The sequence below is a fragment of the Mercenaria mercenaria genome, chromosome 8 (genome assembly GCF_021730395.1).
Source record: "Mercenaria mercenaria strain notata chromosome 8, MADL_Memer_1, whole genome shotgun sequence".
In the NCBI taxonomy this organism is placed as follows: Eukaryota; Metazoa; Mollusca; class Bivalvia; order Venerida; family Veneridae; genus Mercenaria; species Mercenaria mercenaria.
The window spans coordinates 29,549,209-29,576,352 of record NC_069368.1 but is presented as its reverse complement, the minus strand read 5'-3'; the positions used below and the strand labels follow the sequence as shown (position 1 = coordinate 29,576,352).

The window sequence follows — 27,144 nt, the reverse complement described above, 5'->3', positions numbered from 1 at the left end:
TATTAGTTTGCATGTGCTTTTAAAAGCCTATTATTAATAATGTGCTCCTCTCTTAGTTTGTCTTAGTTTAGTTAATTTTATGTAAATATGTACTGTAAGTTGTTGTGTTTTTTATGTTTTAACTTGCTTGCTTCTTTTTTTCCTCGTCTGGTGTAGCTTCAGCGCGTGTGGAGTGGCCGTACCACTGGCGTAGCCAGTCGAGGTAAAAATGATATGAATGTGACATAGGGTAGATGACAGATAAGGGCGTGGTGAAGTGAATGACCCTTCCAGGCCCTTTTCCAAAATCTACACCTTTTTTTTGGTAGTTTTTTGGGATACTTACTTTGATAGGGTTTTTGTCTTACGCTTGCCACAATACCCATATGTCATCTGCTTATTTGTAATTAACTGAATTTTTACTTTGCTTATTTATTTTGTATCCCTCTTTATAGCATGTGTGATTAAACTGAATTTTGCTTTGAAGTGAAGTAACAAAGTCAGTAATGTATATGTACTGTAACAGAGTTACTTCCCTTGCTCTTTTATGACTGTGCTTTTTCTTTACAGCTGTTTTATTTTATTTTTTTTTTTATTTTTTTTTTTGTTATTACTATATCATTTGTTTGTCGGGAAATAGCTTTAAGCTGTTGTTAATTGTTAAATTCATATCCGACGTTAAATAAAGTTTCTTGTATCTTGTATCTGGACTTAATGGGGTTACGTCATAACTTAATGGATGTGACAATCATAAATTTAAAAAAAGAGTCAGTAAAGTTATGGTAGCCAGAATCACAAACTTGTCACAATGTTTATCTAGTCCAAAATTGTACTTGTGTTGAAATCATTATATTTTTTGACTAGTCGATATCCCTTTAGGTAGAATGTGAAATATCAGAATGTAAAAAGGGTCTACCAGAGGTCTCATTATTTAGACTAAATGTTTATCATGGGCATAATTTCTCTGCCAACTTAAGATCAGTAAAAATCTGATTTGACCCAGATCTCGAGACTATTGTGTTACGGCCATTGAATGGGCTATTCCAGAAAATACCACCCGACCACCCGGAAGCAGATTTATAAAGAAAATGATCCCCCCTCCTGGAGACAGACCCGCGGTTTCTCAAAATGACCCCTTCCTCAAAAATACTTGCCCCCTACCCATCGAATCCCTCCAAATAACCCCCTCCATTCCTATTTATCTATAAGATAGCCCCTCTCTTGGCTTAATTGAGAACTGCATCCACACTACATATACAAACAAAATACACCCCCTCCTTCCCTCTAGACACATCACCCTGTTCCCTGTTATCTGTAAATTACGTACCCTATAACCCTGTCTCTAAAAAAATTTGCTTCCACAGGGGAGGGGGTTTAAGATATTTTCTGGAATAGCCCAATTGCTAAAACTTGTGAAAATTGACACTGTCTACTCTCTTGAGATTTTATCCATTGCTTGTTCAACAAATAATGTTTGCATGTAGGCATAATATCAGTCAAGTTTGATAACCAGTTGGATCCTCCAGGTGCAATTAATATTAACATGTCTCTGGAGTTATGACCCTTAAATTACTCGGGATTGTAATAATTGGCAAGGGTCTGCTTTTTAACTTGAGCAGTTAACTGTTCACCAAACTTTGTCACAATGTTCATGGGTATAATATCTCAGCCAAGTTTGATTACTAGCTGGATCCTCCAAGTTATGGTCCTTGAACTTACTCAAAGTTTTGAACATTGACATTGTATGCTTTCTAACTTGGAGCTCTAGAGTTATTGCCATTTATCGAATTACTAAACATTGCGAAAATTGGCTGTGACACTTCTCTAAGTTGAGTAGTTCTCATCCATTGTTTTACCAAACTTTGTCACAATGTTTATGGGCATAATATCTCAGCCAAATTTGATTAAACCAGCTGGATACTCCCAGTCACTCTTGAGTTATGGCCCTTGAACCACAGGCGCTTGAAGCTCTATTAAAAAATATATGCATTTCCATATCCCACCCACCTAATATACTATGAAATAGTACAGAGGTCTACGATCTCTTCAAGAGATCTAACCTGCACATATATTTTATTGATAGAGCTTCAAACACCTGTGCTTGAACTACTTAAAATGTGAAAATTGACAATGTTTACAGTTCACACCCAATTTTCACCAAGCTTAAACTTAAGCTTAAGGTGTAAACATCAATGTAGCAAGTGCCGATTTGATCAAGTTCAATCACAAGCTGGGTAGTCTTTGTGGCTGTAGAGTTATTATGGCCTTTGAATTAGCCAAAATTGAAAAAGATTGACAACTAGTCACTCAATAAGTAGAGTTTTTTAAAGTGGAAAGTAAGTGAGCCACGCCATGAGAAAACCAACATAGTGCATTTGCGGATGCGCAGGCTGGTCTGGATCCATGATGGTCGCAAATGCACCGTGTTGGTTTTTAGCTCACCTGAGCAATGCTCAGGTGAGTTTTTCTGATCGCTCGATGTCCGGCGTCCGTCGTCCGTCGTCTGTCAACATTTAGCTTGTGTATGCAATAGAGGCTGTATTTTTCAATTAATCTTCATGAATATTGGTCAGAATGATAACCTTGATGAAATCTAGGCCGAGTTCGAAAATGGGTCATCTCGGGTCAAAAACTAGGTCACTAGGTCAAATCAAAGAAAAACCTTGTGTATGCGATAGAGGCTGTATTTTTCATTTAATCTTCATGAATATTGGTCAGAATGATAACTTTGATGAAATCTAGGCCGAGTTCGAAAATGGGTCATCTCGGGTCAAAAACTAGGTCACTAGGTCAAATCAAAGAAAAACCTTGTGTATGCGATAGAGGCGGTATTTTTCAATTAATCTTCATGAATATTGGTCAGAATGATAACCTTGATGAAATCTAAGCCGAGTTCGAAAATGGGTCATCTCGGGTCAAAAACTAGGTCACTAGGTCATATCACCTAAAAACCTTGTGTATGCCATAGAGGCTGTATTTTTCAATTGATCTTCATGAATTTTGGTCAGAATGATTACCTTGATGAAATTTAGACCAAGTTCGAAAATAGGTCATCTTGGGTCAAAAACTAGGTCACTAGGTCAAATCAAAGAAAAACCTTGTGTATGCGATAGAGGCTGTATTTTTCAATTGATCTTCATGAATTTTGCTCAGAATGATTGCCTTGATGAAATCTAGGCCGAGTTCGAAAATGGGTCATCTCGGGTCAAAAACTAGGTCACTAGGTCAAATCAAAGAAAAACCTTGTGTATGTGATAGAGGCGGTATTTTTCAATTGATCTTCATGAATTTTGGTCAGAATGATATCCTTGATGAAATCTAGGCCGAGTTCGAAAATGGGTCATCTGGGGTCAAAAACTAGGTCACTAGGTCATATCACCTAAAAACCTTGTGTATGCCATAGAGGCTGTATTTTTCAATTGATCTTCATGAATTTTGGTCAGAATGATTACCTTGATGAAATTTAGACCAAGTTTGAAAATAGGTCATCTTGGGTCAAAAACTAGGTCACTAGGTCAAATCGAAGAAAAACATTGTGTATGCAATAGAGGATGTATTTTTCAATTGATCTGTATGAAATTTGGTCAGAAAGATTGTCTTGATGAAATCTAGGTCGATTTTGAATATGGGTTATCTGAGGTCAAAAACTAGGTCACTAGGTCAAATTAAAGAAAAATCTTGTGTATGCGATAGAGACTTTTTTTTCCATTGATTTTTATGAAATTTGGTCAGGTTGATTGCCTTAATGAAATCTAGGTCGAATTTGAATATGGGTCATCTGAGGTCAAAAACTAGGTCACTTGGTCAAATCAAAGAAAAAACTTCTGTATGTGATAGAGGCTGTATTTTTCAGTTGATCTTCATGAATTTTGGTCAGAATGATTGCCTTGATAAAATCTAGGTCGAGTTTGAACATGGGTCATCTAGGGTCAAAAACTAGGTCATATCTAAGGAAATGCTTGTTTTATCGCAAGAGACCAATTTTTTGGTCCAATCTTAATGAAAATTGGTCAGAATATTTGTTTCCTTGAAATCACTAGGTCGTACATGTTTTACACTGTTATGGAGTGTTTCTTAGGTGAGCGACCTAGGGCCATCTTGGCCCTCTTGTTTCATGGTGGGGCTTATTTATGCTATACATGACGGGGAATATATTTTAACATTTTGCCACGCTTAGTTTCAACAAAATTACTTTATTGTCAGAAAAAAATTATAAACTGTGTTTTATAGATTGCAGGATAAACAGATTTGTTGATTCGTGAAGCCATGAAGGAAAAGACCGTAGTTGTAACAGGTAATTGGTGATCTGCATGATTTAACGGAGTGACAGTGTGCCAGAAAATTTGGGTATACAAGAATCTGATAAGAGTGTTCGGAGACTAGGGTTCAGTATAGTATGAGGTTTAATATCTGTTTTACCAGATTCGGCCACATTTAAAAAAGTCTTTGTTTGCTGTCTCCCGACCCTACTTTTTAAAGTTGGATAGGTAGGTAGGCAAATTTTTTTTTTTCTTTCTTTTTTTTTGGTGGGGGGATTTAAATATACTTTTACCAGTAGATATCTGTAAAAATAAGACAAATCTGTATATGTTGCATAAAAGGATGAAATTAATTATATACACTTTAAACTTTCTTACTTATTATTTGATTACTTGAAATATATGCGGCATTTGTCATATCGCAACTTCAACAAAAAATTGACCAGTGTTGTCCAATAAAAACTTTTGGGGTGCAGCATTTTAAGTGGGTAGGTATAGGGAGACAGCAAACAAACATATTTTTAATTTTGGCCTTGTAGATGCAAGTTAGATTTAAATACCATTATGATCCTCAACAGGCTTGCCATACTCACCAGAGGAACCTGTGATTTTTTATATATTTTCTTGTTTATTTGAATATAATGAAAGGATCTGCATGAGGTATTGTCACTGAGTGACCGACTAAAAATTGTTTACGTCAATTCAGGGTTAAAGATCTTAAATCTCTTGTATATATAACATTAAGGTTTGCTTATAGGAACTTTTAAAAACTTTTTTCAGTTTGAAATACAGTCATATTCATTGTCAAAATGATACCTTATATGAGCTGTGCCATGAGAAAACCAACATAGTGGGTATGCGACCAGCAAGGATCCAGACCAGCCTACGCATCCGCGCATTCTGGTCAGGATCCATGCTGTTTGCTAACGGTTTCTCTAATTGTAATAGGCTTTGAAAGCGAACAGCATGGATCCTGACCAGACTGCGCGGATGCGCAGGCTGGTCTGGATCCTTGCTGGTCGCATACCCACTATGTTGGTTTTCTCATTGCACGGCTCATATTGGTTTTGTTTTTACCTGGAAGCAAACTAAAATATATTAAAATGAAAAGTTCAAGTAATTTTCTCTCTGTGAATCAAAAGCTCAAATTTAGCTTCAGGAATCATGATTTAAGGCATTGGTAATATATTAATATGTACATATAGCATAAAATGAAATGAGCTGCACCATGAGAAAGCCAACATAGTGCGCTTGCGACCAGCATGGATCCAGACCAGCCTGCACATCCGCGCAGTCTGGTCAGAATCCATGCTGTTTGCTAAAAGTTTCTCTTATTGCAATAGACTTTGAAAGTGAACAGCATGGATCCTGATCAGACTGCACGGATGCGCAGGCTGGTCTGGATCCATGCTTGTCGCAAAAACACTATGTTGGTTTTCCCATGGTGCGGCTGAAATGATAATTTACTGATAAATAGTTATAAATTGAATTGCAGGCTTTGGACCTTTTGGAAGCCACAAAGTGAATGCAAGCTGGGAGTGTGTTAAGCTGTTGAAAGAACAGGGACTGGGTGAAGAAGTAGACGTGTTCATTTATGAGTTGCCAGTAGAGTATAATACAGTTAAAAGACAGGTTCCACAGATCTGGGACAGCCATAAACCAGATGTAAGTTTTTGCCAAAACATTCCGTACTATCTGATTTGTGATAGGGGCCTCCCTGACCAAATGTGTGAGGTCTCTGACTTCCAGTCACTTGTACAGGTTTGAGTCTTTCACATGTTATGTGAGGAAGCACTCTAGCTTCCTAGGTGTCTTCTTGTGCCTGATACAATGACCTGAGGGAGCATCAAGGGTCTAGATCCTACAACTTGAAAGCTGGAAAATCACCATATGGTCTGAATTGTGTCGTCGTGACTTTTTAAGACGATAAAAAAAACTGATACCATGAAGTTATTAATTTTCCTTGGATTTCTTGGTCCAGTCAGTCCACAAAATTTTTAATCCAAACAAGGCAGTAAAATGCCCATTCATTTTATGTTAAGTGGTTGAAATCCATGAATTTATATGCCAACGTAATAGCCGTTGCGGCCAAAACCACGAAATTTCATGCCCTATGAATAATTATGATTGTGATTTCTGAATGTTAAGTTTACACAGTTTGTACAACTTATGACAAATACACAACTGATGCATGGTTCTAAAGCAGCCAAATGGCTAATTTATGAATGTGTCTGAGTAAATAGTGGACATTTTATCATTTATACATGTGTTATATATACATGATGTATATTGAGTATTTTAAATAAGATCAATCTGATCTCATTGACTGTAACATGAGATTAAAGGTAGTATTTTTTCGAAGATGAATATTTATATATAAGATGATAAAAGTTTCATGAAGACAGGGTCATAAATGTGACCTCTAGGTTGTTAACAAGCTTTTCCTTTGACTTGGCCTGATGACCTAGATTTTTACCTGACATGACCCAGTTTTGATCCAGGCCTAGAGATCATCAAGATAACCATTCTGTGCAAGTTTGTTTCAAATCAAATTATAAATGAAACCTCTATATGACTGAAAGGGCCAAAATAGAAAATTCTGCCCCTGTCAGGGGCAGTAACTCTAGAACCCATGATGGAATCTAGCCGGTTTTCAAAAGGAACCAAGATCTTATTGTGACTTAAGTTGTGTGTAAGTGTGGTTAAAATCAAATATAAAATGTCACTTCTATCAAGGTAAAAATTACCAAACTTTGGCTCTTTTAGGGGTCAATCAGGGGCTGTAACTCCAGAACCTATGATTGGATCTAACAATTTCATCACGGAATCCAAGATTTATTGTTGTTGAAGATAATTTGCAAGCTTGTATCAACTCAAACCATAAATAAAGTCTCTATGGCTGGAAAAGCCAAAATAACAAATTTTGGCCCTATAAGGGGCCACAACTCTGCAACCCATGATAGGCTTTGGCCAGTTTTCGATAGGAACTGAGATATTATGCCAATACAAATTGTGTGCAAGTTTGATTAAAGTTGATTGCAAAATGTTGTCTCTTTCATGTTCATAAGCCAAAAATAGCAAATTTTGGCCCTTTAAGGGGCCATAACTCTGCAACCCATGATGGGATCTAGCCAGTTTTCGAAAGGAACTGAGATATTATGCCCATACAAGTTGTTTGCAAGTTTTATTAAAGTTGATTGCAAAATGTGGTCTCCATCATGTTCACAAGCCAAAAAATGGCAAATTTGGCCCTTTAAGGGGCCATAACTCTGGAACCAATGATGGCATCTGGCCAGTTTTCGAAAGGAACGGAGATATTATGCCCATACAAGTTGTTTGCAAGTTTGATTAAAATCAAATACAAAATGTGGTCTCTATCATGTTCACAAGGAAATTGTGGACGGACGGACGAAGGGCAATCATAAAAGCTCACCCTGTCACTATGTGATAGGTGAGCTAAAAAACCAGTTGTAAGATCTGACGAAAGATGTCATACAGAAATCATGCTAGTATTTTAGCCGGACTGTTTGCTATTTCTAGCTCAACTGTTTGAAATTACTCAAATAATAGAGCTGTTGTTGTCACTTTTTGATCCAGGTCACAGAAGTTTTGCACATAAGCAAATTTCTCGAAAACTAGTCAGCAGGATTCTTTCAATCTTCACCTACATGTACTGGTATGTCTTTGGTCACACTATCAACAAGAGATGTAAACAGTGCTTTATATATTTATTTACAACAGAGTAAATTATAAAATCTACAAATTTTATAGGTATGTTCAATGGTTGAAACAAACATAGTCACATGATCATTGATAAACATAAACATAGTCACATGATCATTGATAAACATAAACATAGTCACATGATCATTGATAAACATAAACATACCGTGGTCACATGATCATTGATAAACATAAATATAGTCACATGAGTATTGATAAACAGTCTTTTTACAAATATATTTTCAGTCTTTGTGAACTTACAGTAGGACCAAATATTCTAATATTTTTGTATCGAGAAATATGCACGGGTTCTGCAGCGAAAATATTGCGCGACTTTACAAGTGCAATATTATTCTGCGAAAGAACGAGTGCATATTTCTCTATGCAAATTTAACAATTTTTTTTATTACATGTATATACATCTACACTTATTATCATATAAATGATGTAAATCTGTTTGTGACCAGCATGGATCCAGACCAGTCTGCGCATCCGCGCAGTCTGGTCAGGATCCATGCTGTTCGCTTTTAAAGCCTATCGCAATCAGAGAAACTGTCGGCGAACAGCATGGATCCTGACCAGACTGCATGGATGTGCAGGCTGGTCTGGATCCATGCTGATCGCAAAACCTTTATGTTGGTTTTCTCATGGCGCAGCTCAATTATCATTCTAAAGGTCTCCACGGTTGGTTGTAGGATTTTTTAAAACTCTTTTGAAATATCTTTGATAATGTCAGTTTTATGGCCAAAAATGTATTTTGTTCAATATTGAAGGCAGCTAAAAATTTTGCAAAATTTTTGCATGAATGTAGTGCTTTTTTTGCTAACTACCATGAAGGCACCCTGACAGTTTTAGAACAATCCGTTCACACTTTTATAACAGTCCATTTACAAATAAAGTCAAATTTTTAAAAAAAAAAAATTTAAAAATGTGTCAAAAATGACATTTACAAAGGAAAATGGCCAACTAATTTTTTTTTGATAATTCAAAACTATTCAAGATATTTTATAATTGTTCCAAATTTCCTTTTACCATCACAGGAATGTCAGTGGTATTGTATTATAATTGATCTTTAGCCTGCTGGCGGCAAGTGATTCTGCCCTTGCGACCAGTGCAGACCAAGATCAGCCTGCACATCCGTGCAGTCTGATCATGGTCTGCACTGTTCGCTATTCGGTCAGTAAATTTTCAGTGAACACCCCTTTCAATAATAAGTGGTACTGCCCAAATTGAATGATGGACCAGTTCATTTTAGAAATTTAGCAGGCTAAAGGTTAAAGAGAAATCAGGGAAAAACCTTGTTACGGAAAAGACAGATAATTTTTTTTTCTGATAATAGAGAACGTATTCATATCATTTATACAAAAGTAAAGTGAGTGTATAATAAAAATATTATACATTTTTATATTGAGAGATACACGCTTGTTTCTTTTCTTAAAATCTCAGCTAGAGAGCTTGTGCATATTTTTTTTTTATTACAAAACATTTTGACAGAGGTGCAAATTGTTCTCAAAATTTTTCAGAAGTAACCTTCAGGTTGTTGGATACAAAAATAAAACAGTTGTTTGCCTTTAATTTTTTTATCTATATGATAATGAGGAATTATCATATCAACCTTGCTAAAAAACCAGTTACTTTATGATGTACTGAAAAACCTGTATGCATGGACCACATTCTGGAAAACCAAAAGGAAGAATTTGCTGTTTTTGTAAAATCATTCCATTTTGTGAGCATAAAATTTTGTGGATTCTGCAAATGTGCCTTTTTTTTTCGGGGGAAGTGAATTTATGGATTTTGAATTTTAAAGATGCAATTAATAATATGAAGATTTCCTTTTTTTAATGGGATTAAATTTTGTGGATTTACACAATGGAATTCCACAAAAATAAGTCCTTCACAAATATTAATGATTTCAAAGCACACGACAAATGTTCAAATTTGAAATGAAACTTGTACTTATGACGTTGATCTCGTGGTCTATGTTTGAAAGTAAAACCGTAACTACTTACTTAGGTTACAGATTCTTAGCTTTTCTTTTCCTTCTGAAACCCTCTTGATAAATTAATTGGAGACAAGTACATCTATGTTTTATATTTTTCAAGGAATAGTAATAATTTCCTGTGCATTTCTCAAAAGATGTTTAAATTGTATTGTATATTTGAGCCGCACAATGAGAAAACCGACATAGTGTATTTGCGACCAGCATGGATCCAGACCAGCCTGCACAACTGTGCAATCTGGTCAGGATCCATGCTGTTCCATACAGTTTCTCTAATAGCAATAGACTTTGAAAGCGAACAGAATGGATCCTGACCAGACTGCGCGGATGTTTTTTTTTTTTTTTTTTTTTTTTTTGATTTAACGTCGCACTGAAACATGATAGGTCATATGGCGACTTTCCAACTTTAAAGGTGGAGGAAGACCCCAGGTGCTGCAGGTTGGTCTGCATCCATGCTGGTTACAAATGCACTATGACTTTCCCTTGGCGTGACTCATTTATTTATTATTATGATAAAATAAAGGTTCAGTTGTTACAGCATTTTTATTGGTTGTTATACACGTAGGATGTTAGCGTATGTTGAGGTATACCAGTTATAAAGAATACATAAACACAAACATAATATTACTATACGACCACCTGCTGTGGTTCAGATAATTCCAATTTCATTCCTTTGCATTGGAATATTTTGATTGTCTAAGCTTGAATGAGTGTTACAACATTAAAGGCTGTTTTCCACAAAATTTCAGACATTGAAGTAGGATCCTTGTTGTTAGATATATTCTTTTTTGAGACTTAATTAACATTTAGAAGGAAGTTTTAATGACTTTGTATCAGTCATTAAATAATTATAATAAAATGTATTGTTTCTGTTGCCAATACATCTATTCACCATTTGTTTTTAGATTGTCCACACTACCTCTCCAAAAGCCCGTTTCAGATTTCAGTGAAACTTCAAAGAAATGATTCTGTTTGTATTACTCCTAGCTTGACATATCATTTGCATGGTCTTGTCATCAATTTAATGCCCCCTTTATATAGTTTATTACTAGCAAGTTGTCCAGACATAATGTACTCCAAAACTGATTGTGAGAGTTTAAGGAACTTTGACACAAGCCTCTGTACCAAGCGGAAGATTGTGTGTGTTGTCATGTCATTCTAGTACACCGATTACAGAGTTACTGCCCTTTAGTTGTTTTATAAATGAAGTCACCATTGAGATTCTTGTCTAGACTTCACTGAAGTGACTGATTCCAAGGCTGGTCATTTGACTGGTTTCAAGCCTGGTTGTTTGACTGGTTTCAAACATGGTCGTTTGACTGGTTTCAAGCCTGGTTATTTGACTGGTTTTAAGCCTGGTCATTGACTGGTTTCAAGCCTTGTCGTTTGTCTGGTTTCAAGCCTGGTCATTTGACAGGTTTTAAGCCTGATCGTTTGACTGGTTTCAAGCGTGGTCGTTTGTCTGGTTTCAAGCCTTGTCGTTTGACTGGTTTCAAGCCTGGTCGTTTGTCTGGTTTCAAGGCTGGCCATTTATCATAGTAGATAGAAGCCTACATATATGGATTTTGGCAGCATTGTTTCTTCCTATTAGATTTAGGGATACTGAGTAACAACGCAAAGCAGCTGCTGGTCTGTTCTCTTGCTCCATGCATTGTCCAAGTAGATTCAGGGCTGTTTCCCTGTGTTCAAGATCTGGTTCCTGGTCAATGGTCCTGATAAGGTTGGAAAGTGCTTTTTTTGTATCATCTTGTCTTCCAAGGTGGCTGTAAGTCTTGTATTGTAGGAAATACAGGTAGGGGAGAGAATCAACCAATGCAAAGTCGATCCATCCATCATCTTTACCTCTGAAAGCAAGATCCTCTTCTGTAGATTTGAACAGTTCATACTGTAGTTCTTTTGGAATGCAGTTAATTTCACATCGGAGAAATCTTACACAGAATGCTATAGCGTACTGTAGTGCATCTTCATTGTGATTGTCAGATATTGCAATGAAACCTCTTCTTACTCTTGGACGGATTTTCATATAACAACTACATACTGGCTCAACAATGTTTAGGTCATAGCTAGCTTCAATATCTCTGAGCACAGTTTCTGTTTTTTGAACATCACCTGTGCAGTAAAAGACTGATGCTAGCTTCAGTTTTCCAGATGAAACATCTGTGTTCAGACCGAGTGAGATCCATGTGAGAGCTTCTTCTGATATACCGTTGTACTGTTCAGTGTTTTGGGATGCCAGGATTGATCCTAGTGTTGTACAAAACAATGGTGCAAGAAGGCTGCAAGCTGTTTTGTCCAATCCTTGGCATTGAGAAAGGATGACTAGTTTTGAAAGATACTTCATCAATGTTCTTATAGTGATTTCATCACTGCTGTTTCTAACTGAAGTAAGACTTTTGCATATGGTAATTTGAACTCTGTCTGCAGTATTTCCTAATAATTCTGCTGAAACAGTGTGAATTACTTTGACTGGGCATAACCTATTCAACTTCCACTGAAGCAGCATTCCAAGATAGTCAAACTCAATCTCTAGTAATGCTGTTCCTTTACTGTTTATGATATACTGCAGTATTTCAAGAATGTGAGGTTTAGACTCAGAAGAAATACGTCCTGCCATTAAATTGTTTCCTGGTATGATGAAATGTGGACAATTTTCATTCAAAATATAGTTGTACAGGACTAATAAACAAGATGATAGACAAACAAGTAAGTTATTTTCTCTCCAGAAACTGGACTGTGTATTTGCAGTTAATTGTAACACAACTGTTTTACACATGAAACTTGAAATGGTGTCTTCATAGTGCGGCTTGATGTAAGTTTTTAATATCATCTTCATCAGCACGTAGCACCGAATCTGTGTGATGCTGAGATTGAACATCAGACACCTTTCTGCGAAACATGTTGATATCCTCCATTCAAGCTCCTCATTTTGACTGCCCTTGCTACCAACACCAACAACAAAACATCCAGTATTGCCGCAATATCTCTTCATATCATCTGAAGGCCACTGACCTACACCTTGCCAGTCTAACCATTGTCTAGCTTGTAGAGGCCATGATTTACATTGTAAAGCACCAACATAGTCAAGATCAACACGTCCTAGTTGTGTATATGCCGGACCATTTTTTTTTCCTCCCCCTATTTTATCAGCTAGTTCATCAGACAATACACTATTCCTCAGTAGTATTCTCCCTGCCCTGTCTCTGAAATAGCGTACATTGCATACATTACATATATGAGTGTATGGAAGAGGAGCATCTTCTCTCAGACTTTGTAGTAAACAGTAGCCTGGTGATACAGATTCATCTTGGATCATCAATAAATTTTGTACACCAGGTTCCCATTCTTTCCATTCTTGTATCACATTATATGTTTTAAAACAGATAAGTCTGTCATTGTCAGATTTAAGTCCTGATGTGGTTGTGCCTTCTGAGAGACTGCCTAAATAATATAGTGATTTTTTCTGATCGTTTAGTATTCTAAATGTTTTATCAATAGATTCCATCAGCTGCAATGCTCTTCTCCTCTTCAACACAGTTCTCTCTTCTACTCCTATATCAGCAAGTACATCTGATAGTATTAATGACACATTGTGTACATAATCTGGTTCTTGAAACATTCTGAAAATAAATTAAGCTACACAATTACTTTGTAATCTGATTCCTGTCCCTTTGTTTTTATAGCATTTTGTATGATACTTCTGCAGATACTTTTTTCATGTCTGTTTAATTTTCCTAGTACCAAACGTTAAAGTTCAATAATGGTTTAGACTTTATATCAAAAAGAGATGAAACAGCTGTCTAAATAGCTCTTAATAATGTGTTATAACATGGTTAGAGTAATCTAACGCGATACTTTGATACTGCACATGGGGGCCTCCATGGCCAAGAGGTTAAGGTTGCTGAGTTCAAATCACTTGCCCCTCACTGATGTGGGTTCAAGCCTCACTCGGGGCGTTGAATTCTTCATGTGAGGAAGCCATCCAGCTGGCCTATGGAAGGTTGGTGGTTCTACCCAGGTGCCAGCTTGTGATGAAATGATGCACAGAGGGGCACTTGGGGTCTTCCCCGCACCATCAAAGCTGGAAAGTCGCCATATTATGACCTATAGTTGTGTCTGTGTGAATTAAACCAAACAAAAAAAAAAAAGAAGAAAGAAGATTAATACTCACTATAATACTGCACATGAACTCTACAGTAATAGCCGCATTAAAAGCGGTAATTAAAACAATAGATTTAATAAAACTTTCCTCTTTGTTCATCAGTATTCAACTTTGGGCAAGTATTAGAGAAGACAATAATTAATATTAAGAAAAGGATATAACAATAATACTTTTTCTTGAGTCCGCTTATGGAGAATGAAGACATTGTTGTCCAAATTGCTGTTCAGTGTATGAATGTTAGTGTTCGTCCGTCAGGATTTTTTTGTCCGTACAATTACTTTAACTTTAAAATGCATGGAACAATCTTGTTTTTATATGGCTTGTATATTGAACTCTATGAGACATGGTGTCATGTGCAAACCTCAGATTCCTATCTCAAAGTTGTTGACATGCATGACAGAGTCTTGCTTATATTTGGCATGAATGTTAACCTCCATGAGACAGTGTTGCACATAAAACCAAAGTTCCTATTTCAAAATTCTCAGTCATAATTTGGGGTCAGAAGTAATTTTAGAGCTTGTATTTGGCATAAATATTTGCCTTAAGGAGATAGAGTGTGATGTAAGCCCCTAATCTCAAAGGTCAAGGTCACACTTAGGTATCAATGGTCATATTAGATTCTAGACCATAACTTTGACATGTATTGATCAATCTTTTTTTTTTATGGCAGATCCATTTTTTATGGGTTCATAAATTTTAAGTTGGACTGTTCTACTCACCCTGGCGTCGACATCACACCTTGCTTAAAGTTTTGCATGCAAGTGCATAATTATGGCTATCATTTAAAGGCATACAGCTTTAAAAAGTATTTTTTTCTTTTTCTAGATCAATTATCAACCTCACTGGGTCAAGTCCCATAACTCTGTCATGTATTTTGGTGAAATTATGCCCTCTTTTAGACTCCTAAAAATCCTGGTTAAAGTTTTACATGCAAGTTGCTATCTCCTTTGACCAAATTATGTCCCCTGTTGGACTTAGAAAAATCCTGGTTAAAGTTTTATATGCTATATATCCAAAACTATTGCAGATATTGAATTGAAACTTCACATGTGTCTTCAATATCATAAAACTAGGTGACATGCATTTTGACCAAATTATGCCCCCTTTTGGACTTAGAAAAATCTGGTTAAAGTTTTGCGTACAAGTACATATAGCTACATTTATATTTCTTAAAGGCATATAGCTTTTGAAACTTATTTTTTCTTTTTCTAGGTCAATTTCCAATCTCATTGGGTCAAGTTCCATTACTCTGACATGTATTCTTGGAAAATTATGTCCCCTTTTGGACTTAGAAAATCACTTAAAGTTTTACATGCAAGTTACTACCTCCAAAACTGTTGCAGATATTGAATTGAAACTTAATACGTGTCTTCGGGGTTATAAAACTAGGTGATAGCATTAAGTCCCATAATTCTGACCTGCATTTTGGCAAAATTGTGCCCCTTTTGTACTTTGAAAATCCTGGTTAAAGTAAAGCGTGCAAGTACATAGCAATTACTTAAAGACGTACAGCTTTGAAACTTATTTTTTCTTTTTCTAGGTCAATAACCAACTTTTGGACTTTAAGTTAGAAAATTCTTGTTTTAAGTTTTACGAGCATGTTACTATCTCCAAAACTAATGCAGATATTGAATTAAAGCTTCACATGTGTCTTCGGGGATATAAAAGTAGGTGATGACATCAAGTCCAATAACTCTGACATGCATTTTGGCAAAGTTATGTCCCCTTTTGAACTTAAAATTTCTGGTTAAAGTTTTGCATGCAAGTTGGAACATATAATATTCAAAACTGAATGCTGATACTCAGGATTGAAAATCTATAGATATTTTAACATTTAGGAAAATATTCCTGCTTCTTGGACGTTACAATTCCAGTAGTCGATCATTGGCTGTCTTATGGACAGCTCTTGTTTATTTTCTACTAACAATGTTTGTGGCTTCAACAGAATGCGCAAGGATGTGTCTAGGTCCCTATAAGGGGTTAGACAGCAATGGAAGATAGATGGATACTAGTAGATAGATAGATACTTTGAATTTCAATTTAATCACATTAGATTCACAAGGATAAGAGAACAGATTCATTTTATATAATTTCAGTGAATTTGTAAGAACTGTTAAAATTATAAACTGAAGTAAAGACAGGAAATTATATAAAAACATTTACAAGTACATTTCGTTCCTTTTTCATCTTGAATGTCATGGCAATAATATGAGCCGCTCCACGAGAAAACCAACATAGTGGCTTTGCGTCCAGCATGGATCCAGACAAGCCTGCGCATCCGCGCAGTCTGGTCAGGATCCATGTTGTTTGCTAACAGTTTCTCTAATTGCAATAGACTTTGAAAGCGAACAGCATGGATCCTGACCAGACTGCGCGGATGCGCAGGCTGGTCTGGATCCATGCTGGTCGCAAACCCACTATGTTGGTTTTCTCATGGCACGGCTCATATATTTCCATGTTTCCCATAGATCTCTCCACTTCCCCCTAAAACCTCTCCAATAATCAGCCTCGGTAGCCTAGTGGTAGAGCGTCCGCTTCGAGAGCGGGAGGTCATGGGTTCGATCCCTGGCCACGTCATACCAAAGATGTAAAAAATGGTACTAGCAGCTTCCTTGTTTGGCACTCAGCATTAAGAGGATAGTGCTAGGACTGGTCAGCCTGGTGTCAGTATAATGTGACTGGGCGGGATATCATGCCACATGTCTACAGCGTGATATTCCAGTGAGGCAGCACTATAAAGTTGGACATTGTGCTTACTGCTACAAGTAGACACCGTCGTTAATATGACTGAAAAATTGTTGAAAAAGACATTAAACCCAAAACACACAGAGTCTACAATAATCCTTATCTTAGCTGAGATAGAAGTGACTTCTCTCTGCCCTGGGCACATCTAACAGTGTAGAGGTCAGGACATTGAGTTTAAGTATCTGGTCAGGAGAGTACTTGTCTGACTGGACAAGTGAAAATAAAAGTTAACGTGGAGCCCTGTAAGTGATGAAAGGAAATAAGTTTTTGAAGTCAAAAGTCAGAATTATCAGACATGTTTTAAGTTTCAAAATGATATCTGTGTGGGTTATAGAGATCTTCAAGGAAAGTGAATAGGACGGGACACTGGGACAGAGAGGATACAACAGTGATTCCCATACAGCCATTCTCGCAACAAAGTTTGGCGGGGTATAAAATGACATTGTAGATAGCATTTCAGTATAATTAGAAAGATGATAAAAACCATTTGCCCAGCTTGACAAGATGTAGCATATTTATGCAAAATATGCTAACAGATTCTAACAGAATTACATGACATGACAAGCCAACAGATTACATTTATAATAAAACATTAAATATGAATTTTGTGAAATTAGTTACCTTTGGTTTGGTATAAAGTCAACAAATTGATTATTATTCTCATCAAATTCTTCTGAAGTTATTAACTGCGTAGTAATTTGTGTGTAGGCTTATGGGATGTTCCCTTTTTTTCTTCCTTTTTTTCTGTTTTACCAGGAAAATGACTCTCCGAGTGTTTTAACAGGAAAATAACATATAACGCTTAGCCTTAATTGCATCTTGAGAAATTTAGCCTTATATTTTGAGAAAAAAAAATCAGACAACACCAAACCATCATAGAAAGAAAGATTTGTTTCACATGTAGATAGAACAGCATAATTATAAAGCATACATATTACTCTTTAAAATGATTGAAATCCGGAAAAGAACAGAATAAAGGGGCATATTTAAAAACTTACCATTTTCAAAGAACTGTTGCATATCCTTGTTTTGATGCATTTGCAATAATGTCCCAGTGCTGAAATTTCACGTAACTAGTTGGAATGTAGTTTTCAGCAATAGTTTACTTTTATTATGCCCCCAAAGGTGGGCATATTAAAATCGCACTGTCTGTCCATCCGTCCGTGCCTGTGTCTGTCCGATAAGTTCTTGTCTGGGCTGTAACTCTGCCATCCATAAAGGGATTTTGAAATAACATGGCATAAATTTCCACCATAATGAGACAACTTGTCATGCGCAAGACCTAGACCTCTAGCTCCAAGGTCAAGGTCAAACTTAGAGGTCAAAGGTTAACAGGGTCTGTTTCATGTCCAGTCCCTAACTCTGCCATCCATGAAGGGATTTTGAAATAACTTGGCCAAGTTGGCGTAAATGTTTACCATAAAAAGCTAATGTGTCATGTGCAAGATCCAGACCCTAGCTCCAAGGTCAAGGTCACTCTTAGATGTCAACGGTGCATGACGGGGTCTGTTTCATGTCGGGTTCATAACTCTGCCATTCATCAATGGATTTTGAAATTACTTTGCAGAAATGTTCTCCATTATTAATGAGACTACTTGTCTTGCGCAAGATCCAGACCCTAAGCTTTAAGGTCAAGGTCACACTTAGAGGTAAATGGTTAACATCCGGTCCATGACTCTGCCATCGATAAAGGGATTTTAAAATTACTTGGCATAAATATTTCTTATTGTCGAGCAGGCTTGTGGTGAACTCGACTTAGTCATCACTGTTGGCAGTTCTTTGTATGTGTGTCCGTCCGTGCATGCGTTTGTCTGTCCGAATTATAGATTTGACATGCATGGACCAATCTTGTTTATATTTAGGATGAATGTTAATGAAATGGATTGTCATGCACAAACCCTGTGTTCCTATCTCAGAGGTCAAGGTCACAGTTGGAGGTCAAAGGTCAAATTGAAGAATGAGTGTTTGGAGCATTTCTTCTTAATTCATAGTGGGATTTTGATGTAACTTGGCATGAATATTCATCATTATGAGACAGAGTGTTATGTGCAAGAACCAGGTCCCTAGGTCTAAGGTCACACTTAGAGGTCAAAGGTCAGATACAGGAATGACTTTTTTTTTCATGCACAGAGGGATTTTTTATGTAATTTGGCACAATTGTTCACCATCATGAGATGGATCATGTCATGCACAAGAACCTAGAATTACTTCCCTTTGTTGTTACTATAAATAGCTATATTTGTAACTTTTTTATTACTGATCGTAGGGAAAAATCAAGACCACTTTTCTGTAGTACAACATGCATATTACATTCAGTTTAAGTGACATATTATTACTCTACCAGTAAGGATATTTTTGTGGATTTAGAGTGTTGTATGCAACTCTCAGTCCTTTTGACACTTTCACTCTATCTCAGTTATTACTAAATGGATTTGATTCTAACTTGAAGTAGTTGTTCCATATCATCACCCACATTATATGACACAATGTGATAACTCTTGCACCAATATTTTATGAAATATGCCTACCTTTTGCTTAGAATTATACTTACATAGTGTTTTGATACACTTTATCTTTTCCTCTCTCTTAGTACTTCATATTTTTGACACAGACCCGAGCTATTGTGCAATATCTTCATCCACCATTGGAGTCATTAAACACTCCAGTGACAGCTCCAGTTTTCTCGGATGTGCCCAGTTTCACTATCCAGCATCGAAATGGTCGAGTGCGCTGTCTCCTGTGACAGCTCTTGTTTTTCTTCTGGTCACTAAATGATTCATACCTAAATTATACTGGCATATTTTGCTTAGACAACCGGAGCATTCTTGGGCTCGCTTCGGGGACATTTGTCACTAATAGCTCTTGTCATTCATTTTTAAAGGGGGACAACCTTTTGAGGTTATTTTAGTACCCATCTTACGGGACAGTTTAGCAGAACATGTAATGGAAAGTTAGATTGTTGGTAAATCATATATGATTATCATATGTAGAAGGAATGAGGAGATAAAAAAAGCTAAATCAGAAGATCACATCAAAGTAATTTAGAACATATATAAATTGAAAAATTGGCCATCATGGTTGGTCATCAAAAATTGGATTAAACTTGCTAAATCTATACTTAAATTGCATAGTCTGAAATGACTGTTTGTACACTCACTGTTCAAAGAAGGTAATATGAGCCACACCATGAGAAAACCAACATAGTGTATTTGCGACCAGCATGGATCCAGACCAGCCTGCGCATCCGCACAGTCTGGTCAGGATCCATGCTGATCGCTTTCAAAGCCTATTGCAATTAGAAAAACCATTAGCGAACAGCATGGATCCTGATCAGACAGCGCGGATGCGCAGGCTGGTCTGGATCCATGCTGGTCGCAAATACACTATGTTGGTTTTCTAATGGTGCGGCTCATATAGCCAGAATGGTTACAGAAAGGCCAGTTTGTTAAACTTTTTTTTTCTGCAAACAGTTCACCATAAATGACAGCAATACACAGCCACCCAATTGTGACATCTCATTTGAAGCTCTTTCAAACAACATAACATATTTAATCATTTTCTCTACTTTGAAGAAGAGGAGGCATTTTGTTTAGCTCATGTCGGTTGGTCGGTAGGCACTTTGCATTCTGATCACTAAATCAAATACACTTCTAAACACTACTAAAAGTTATGCCCTTTTTCCACTCTAGAACATCATTGCTAATGTTTATATCTGTTTCCACAGTTGGTTGTACATGTTTGTGTATAGCGAATAGAGATCACTCTAGAACAGGAAGCTGATGTTTATCTCTTTTTTCACAGTTGGTTGTACATGTTGATATGTCGTGTATAGTTCTCTGGAAACTGCCTTAGTAGCCTGGTGGGAAATTAAGAGCCGGCTTCAAGAGCAGGAGGCTGTGGGTTGGCTGCCCACGTCATATGAAAGACATGAAAAATTGTACAAGTTACTAATCTTCCTCGTTCAGCATTAAGAAAATAGTTCTAGGACTTGTCAGCCTAGTGACAGTATAATGTGACTGGGTGGGGTATTATGTCATGTGTATGGCGTGATATTCCAATGAGGCTGTACTATAAAGTTGGGCATTGTGCTCACTGCTACAAGTAGGCACCCATCTTTTATATGTCTGAAAAGTTGTTGAAAAAGACATTAAACTGGACAACACAAACATAGTAACTGTTATGATGTTTTCTCTCTATTTCCACAGTTGGTTGTACATGTTGGTGTATCGGGTATAGCCAAAGAGATCACTCTAGAACAGCAAGCACACAATGATGGTTATGATAGAGAAGATATACAGGTAATTATAGAAAACTTCAAAACCCCAAAAGTTTGTTCCAAACCCTACTGGGCTTATCACTGCACCTCAGTCTCATATGACAACAGTGCTTAAGTTTTTCTGGCAATGAACTCAGGAATGATTAATTTAAAAATAGGAAGAATACTGGTCTGGTTAGCTAATTAGGTAGAGCAGAAGAGAGGCGATTTCAGTCCCTAGGCAATTAAGATTTGGAGTCATTTGACCTCCAGCCTAGTCCATTTTGTTGGTTGTTACATGGAGACATTGAGAAATATTTTGTAAGGCGATGTCTTATTTCCATGTCTATTTATGAGTGGCATTTTTATGCGCAGACATGACAAATAAAATTAAGTTGTTGGGAATGAATGATTAGAGCAAAATGGCTAAGCTTTTTTAATCCCCCGCCACAAATGGTGGGGGGTTATAGGAATGGTCTCCATTTGCCCTTCCTTCTTCCGTCCTTCTGTCCTTTCTTCCTTCCCTCTGTCCATAACATTTTGTGTCTGCTCTGTATCTCATATAAAAAAAATTGGAGGATTTTCATGAAACTTGGGTCTAATGATCCCCTTATCAAGACGATATGCAGAAGCCGTGAGTCAGCCATGTCGGCTTGAGGTCAAGGTCACAACTCAAGGTCAAAGGTTTGAGCCTTCCATTTCGTGTCTGCTCTGTATCTCCTTAACCCCTTGAAGGATAATCATGAAACTTGGGTCAAATGATCACCTCATCAAGGCGATGTGCAGAACTAATGAGTCAGCCATGTGTCAGGTCAAGGTCACAACTCAAGGTCAAATGTTTGAGCATTCCATTTTGTGTCCGCTCTGTATCTCCTAAATCCCTTGAACTTCAAGGATAATCATGAAACTTTGGTCAAATTATCACCTCATAAGGTCAGGGTCACAATTCAAGGTTGAGCCACTATCAATAACTGCGGCGGGGGATATAGCTGTCTTTCAGACTGCCTTGTCTGTTCTGATATTGGTACGTAATGATGTTTACAGTGGATAGAGCATTTTAACACAATAGAATATCCAATATAATTGTTTGTTTTACAAGAGATATGTACTATATAATAATTACGTTGATCAACATTTTACAAGGATGTCGTACAAAATCCTAAGACAAAAGTAGCATTTTAAATCTTAACAGTACAGTCAGGGTAAATTTCAATGGTGTATTTGACTCTGAAAAATAGATAAATGTCTGTTCTTGCAATCTATGTAATGACCATTTTAGTACATGTTGAACAAAAATTTATTGTCACCCGCCTATTTTGTAGGAAAAGAAGGTGGTCATAGAAATAGGCTGTGTCCTTCCGTCCGTCCTTCCGTCCATCTGTGCGTCACACTTCGTGTCAGGTCCATAATCTCTGCCATCCATGAATTTCAAAGGATTTTGAAATAACTTGGCATAAATGTTTCTCATAACAAGATGACGTGTGATTTGGCCAAGTAATAGATATCTTTAAACTTTAACAACTGATCATTTATACAATGTCTTTCTTCACTTCTGTGCTTGATACATGAAGTTAGATTTTCACTGAAAATATTTTTCAAAATTTGAATCTCCAATCCTGGTTGCCCAGCCAAGATAGAGTTATTTTAGCCTATTAAGTATGATTCTATTAAACATCAGTCTAGAGAATTATGTGAGTATTAGAACTTTTTTATTATATTTGTCAAAGATTTGCAGTGACAATTTTTATATCTAGTCAGAATTTATTAGAAATTCAAGTATGTAAAATTATAATATTACCTCCCTTAGCCTGTTTTGGTTGTAGAACCAAGATAGATTCGAAATAAATTAATGCGGAAGCTACACCCTGTTTAAAACTAGCCTTGTGGTTCAGACTGTTGAAGAAACCAAATGTCTATCAAGTTTAAATGTAAAACTAGAAATGATATTACAGTGCAACCTCTGCAGAGCAACAGCCTTTGGGAGATGCAGATATTTATTTCTGTTGAGAGGTTGTTGCTCTATAAAGGTTAAATTGATAGTAAGTTTCAGCTATGGGAAATTTTGATGATGCTGTTGTGGAGAGGTTTTTGCTATAGAGAGGGTTGCTGTAGAGAGGTTGCACTGTAAAATGAAAAGACATAAACAGCTTTTTAGCTCACCTCTATAAATATTGTTTAAATTGTGCCCCTGGGGGTGAAAAGAGGCCCCGCCCCAGAGGTCAAAAGTTTAACATAGACTTATATTATAGGAAAAAACTTTAAAAATCTTCTTGTCTAAAACCACAAGACCTAGGCCTTTGATATTTGGTGTGAAGCATTACCTTGTGGTCCTTTACCAAAATTGTTTAACATAGACTTATATAGGGGAAAAAATAAGAATGGTCTTGTCTGAAAGTTCAAGGCCTAGGCCTTTGATATACATTGCCTAGTGGATCTCTAACAAGTTTGTTCAAGTTTAATGCCCCTGGGGTGAAAAGAGGCCCTGCCTTGGCGGTCACTTGTTATATGAGTTATATAGGAATATATACTTAAAAAAATATCAGATCGTATTTCCTAGACTGTTAAATTATAATTACCTGATGACCCCAAGCAATTAGGGGTCACTTGACTGTGACCTTGACCTACTGACCTAATTTCTTGTTGTTTAAGATACAGCCTTGAAATTTGGATGACATGTACAGTTTTGCACTCTGATCTTAAAACTGACTTTCAATGACCATGAATGTGACCTACTGACCTACTTTCTAATATTTTAGCATCAGTGTGCCATTTTATGTGCCATTTTAAACATGTGGCTTATATTACTCAGGTGAGCCATTCAGGGTCATCATGACCCTCTTGTTAAAAGCTTTTGACTGAGGGGTGGGGTAGTTTTCAAATTTCATAAAAGATATAAGTCATATAGCAGTAATTCAGTAAAAAAATCTGCTTCCCACGAAAAAGTCCTTAAAAATAGATTATAATTATTCCATTTTAGCACATACTATTCAATACTCCTTTTTCTTTTCATTTTCTTAAAGCAAATGTATGGATGTCTTGGGGGGAAAATTAAGGTCTATGTTGGAGTGAAAATCTTGAAATTGTATCAAAATGAAACAATTCTTTTACTGCTGTATAATTTAAAACCTACATTCCTAAAAGAGATCTAACTCTGTGTAAGTTACTGGTCCTTTTGTTCTCTATAATTGAACCGCGCCATGAGAAAACCAACATAGTGCGTTTGTGACCAGCATGGCTCCAGACCAGCCTGCGCATCTGCGCAGTCTGGTCAGGATCCATGCTGTTTGCTTTCAAAGCCTGATGCAATTAGAGAAACTGTTAACGAACAGCATGGATCCTGACCAGATTGTGCGGATGCGCAGGCTGGTCTGGATCAATGCTGGTTGCAAATGCACTATGTAGGTTTTCTCATGGTGTGGCTCATATGAATCTTTAATGTAATAAAACAAACATTTTAACTGATAAATATCATAAAACGCTGCTTAAATGTGATTGACCATCTTTAAAGGAATGAATGATGTAGCTGGTGAATCTCCATTCATAAATTTAAAATAACACTTAAAAAAATACTGCTGCCTGGCTGTTTTGTTAAAAGACTCTACATACTGAAATAAAATACCAGTGTCTGGCTGTTTGAGGAACCTCTCCAAACCAAACTAAAATACTGGTGCCCAGCTATTTAGTTTAGAGGTGTTACACTGTGTCACATGTTTATTTGACAGAACTGTAAGGCAGACGACCTTTGCTGTGTGCCGGGAGCCGATGACTGTTTAATTGCTGGACTAGATATGGAAAATGTCTGTGATAAAGTGAACAAGTCAGGGACCAAAACAAGAGCTGTTGTATCTCATGATGCTGGGAGGTAAGGTGGTAAAATGAGCCACGCCATGAGAAAACTGACATAGTGCGTTTGTGACCAGCATGGATCCAGACCAGCCTGCGCAGTCTGGTCAGGATCCATGCTGTTTGCTTTCAAACCCTGTTGCAATTAGAGAAACTGTTAGCGAATAACATGGATCCTGACCAGACTGCGCGGATGCGCTCAAATATCAAACTTACCAATATTTCAAATTTTGAAAAAGTCAACTAATGAATCAAATAGATTTTAAATTCTATAATTATAGTCTTACATTTCTACCTTTCTCTGATCTTCTGAAGCCATGTTCTATGGCTACTGGGGGTTCAGTACCTAATATTTTGATAAGAACATTAAATTTTGTATGTAGGAGAGGGACTTGCATCACATTGTAAAATCAATGATAGTTGCATTTAAATTAGATTACAATGAAAAGTTTTAAGATTCTCATTATTTTGCCATTTTGAATTTAAAATTCACTAGATTAATTCATGTTCAAACAAAATAGCAATTCTTGGCGAAAGTGCAAAATTTTATCTAGGAGAAAATAAATGATTTCACTACCAGGTAACTATATATAGAGTGATTTACACCTTTGTCATTTTTGGCACAGTACACAGTACGATTTGTAGGTAAATGCATTTTGCAACTTTAGTTATTGGTATTCAAAACCTAATGGAAAAAATGGCATTGTCTGTGTTAAAAAGTAGTTCTGTTTGTTTCTGTTTATAGTAAAAGGTGTGCTGAATTTGAATAAAAAGTGCCATAAAGCATTTGATTCTGGATATCTGTAGTTTGACATAAAAGAATAGTATAACTTATGTTGTCTGTTGATTATATTAGACGTTAGATAAAGATTACCTTCGGGGCCTCCGTGGTTGAGCGGTTAAGGTCAATGACTTCAAATCACTTGCCACTCATCGATATGGGTTCCAGCCTCACTCGGGATGTTGAATTCTTTATGTGAAGAAGCTATCCAGCTGGGTAACAGAAGGTTGATGGTTCTACCCAAGTGTCTGATCATGATGAAATAATGTGCAGAGGGGCAACTGGGGGTCTTCCTGCATCATCAAAGGTGGAAAGTCACCACATGGCCTATAATTGATTTGATCTGACATTAAACCAACAAAAACAAAACATAAAAGCTTGCTTTCACCTTTGATGTGCCAACAAGTCCACTTTATTACTATGTTCAGATACTTAATAGCTCTGCTTTCAAAGTGCCTTACCAAAAAATAGCCGGTAACCTGTTAGTAGATCCAGTCCCAAAGGTGAACACTTCATGCTGGTTAGAGTGCTATCCTATTTTCATATTTGTCTGTAATTTCCAGGTATCTATGTGACTTTTCCTACTTCACGTCACTACATATCAACAGAAACCGCACAGCATTTATCCACGTACCACCTCTAGGTCAACCATACAGTATAGAGGAACTGGTTGAAGCCCTCAGAGTCGCTATCCTCGGATGTTGGAGCAAGCTGATAGACATTCATGATGACGTCTGCTTCGAGATGATGTCGTCTGCTTTATTCTTATGTGTTGCCTTCATTGATGATTCATGATCTGTTTTCACTGATGTTCTCAAATTTGTAATTGTTTCAGTGGTTTTAAAACTGAATTTGGAGATCAGTCAAAACTTGAGCAGCTGATTGGTGACTGGTCACCAAATTCAGCTTTATAACCTTGTTTATTATACGTTTTTCAGTGAATTTTTGAAATATTAGAGTGAAATATGCTGTATATCTGGTATTTTCACAGTGAAAAATATCAAACGTAGTTTTCACTGGTAAGAAACTATAAAATGGGTAAATTTAGTTAAAACACACATGACCACCATATCTTAAAATATTGCATCTGTTGTTTACTTGTGAAAGATATTTCAATCTTACACTGAACAAATGTCCTAGGTATTTTTGGCCAATTTTTTGTGTGTTTTGATGTTAAAAATGGCAGTATAACAGACACACATGTGATAAGGTCAGAATCTCAAAACTGGAGGGTTGCTCTTTTCAGCTGGAGTTGGGGTCTCAAAACTTGAGGTTTTGCTTTGAACGTTTGAACGTAATTTCTTATTATCAGTATACACTGCCGATGCATTTTTATACGCGAAGGGACGTATTATGTTATACCCCCCACTGGCACCAGACCAGAAAGAAAATGCCTCTGTA

At 36.7% G+C, this 27,144-nt stretch overlaps 1 protein-coding gene across 1 annotated transcript; it reads left to right on the top strand.

Moving 5' to 3' along the window:
- Nucleotides 1-2,424: 2,424 nt before the first annotated feature.
- LOC123566691 (pyroglutamyl-peptidase 1-like) lies at nt 2,425-27,144 on the top strand. The gene is made up of 5 exons (XM_045360999.2): nt 2,425-4,273; nt 5,734-5,903; nt 21,070-21,162; nt 24,842-24,981; nt 26,307-27,144. The coding sequence occupies exons 1-5, from the start codon at nt 4,246-4,248 to the stop codon at nt 26,536-26,538; spliced, it is 663 nt and encodes a 220-aa protein (XP_045216934.2). The 5' UTR covers nt 2,425-4,245; the 3' UTR covers nt 26,539-27,144.

Excerpts from the sequence above, each read along its gene's own strand:
- LOC123566691 (XM_045360999.2), top strand. The coding sequence starts at position 4,246 with ATGAAGGAAAAGACCGTAGTTGTAACAG. Across the intron at positions 21,163-24,841 it reads ATGATAGAGAAGATATACAG|AACTGTAAGGCAGACGACCT; the intron begins GTAATTATAGAA and ends TTTATTTGACAG. Across the intron at positions 24,982-26,306 it reads GTATCTCATGATGCTGGGAG|GTATCTATGTGACTTTTCCT; the intron begins GTAAGGTGGTAA and ends TGTAATTTCCAG.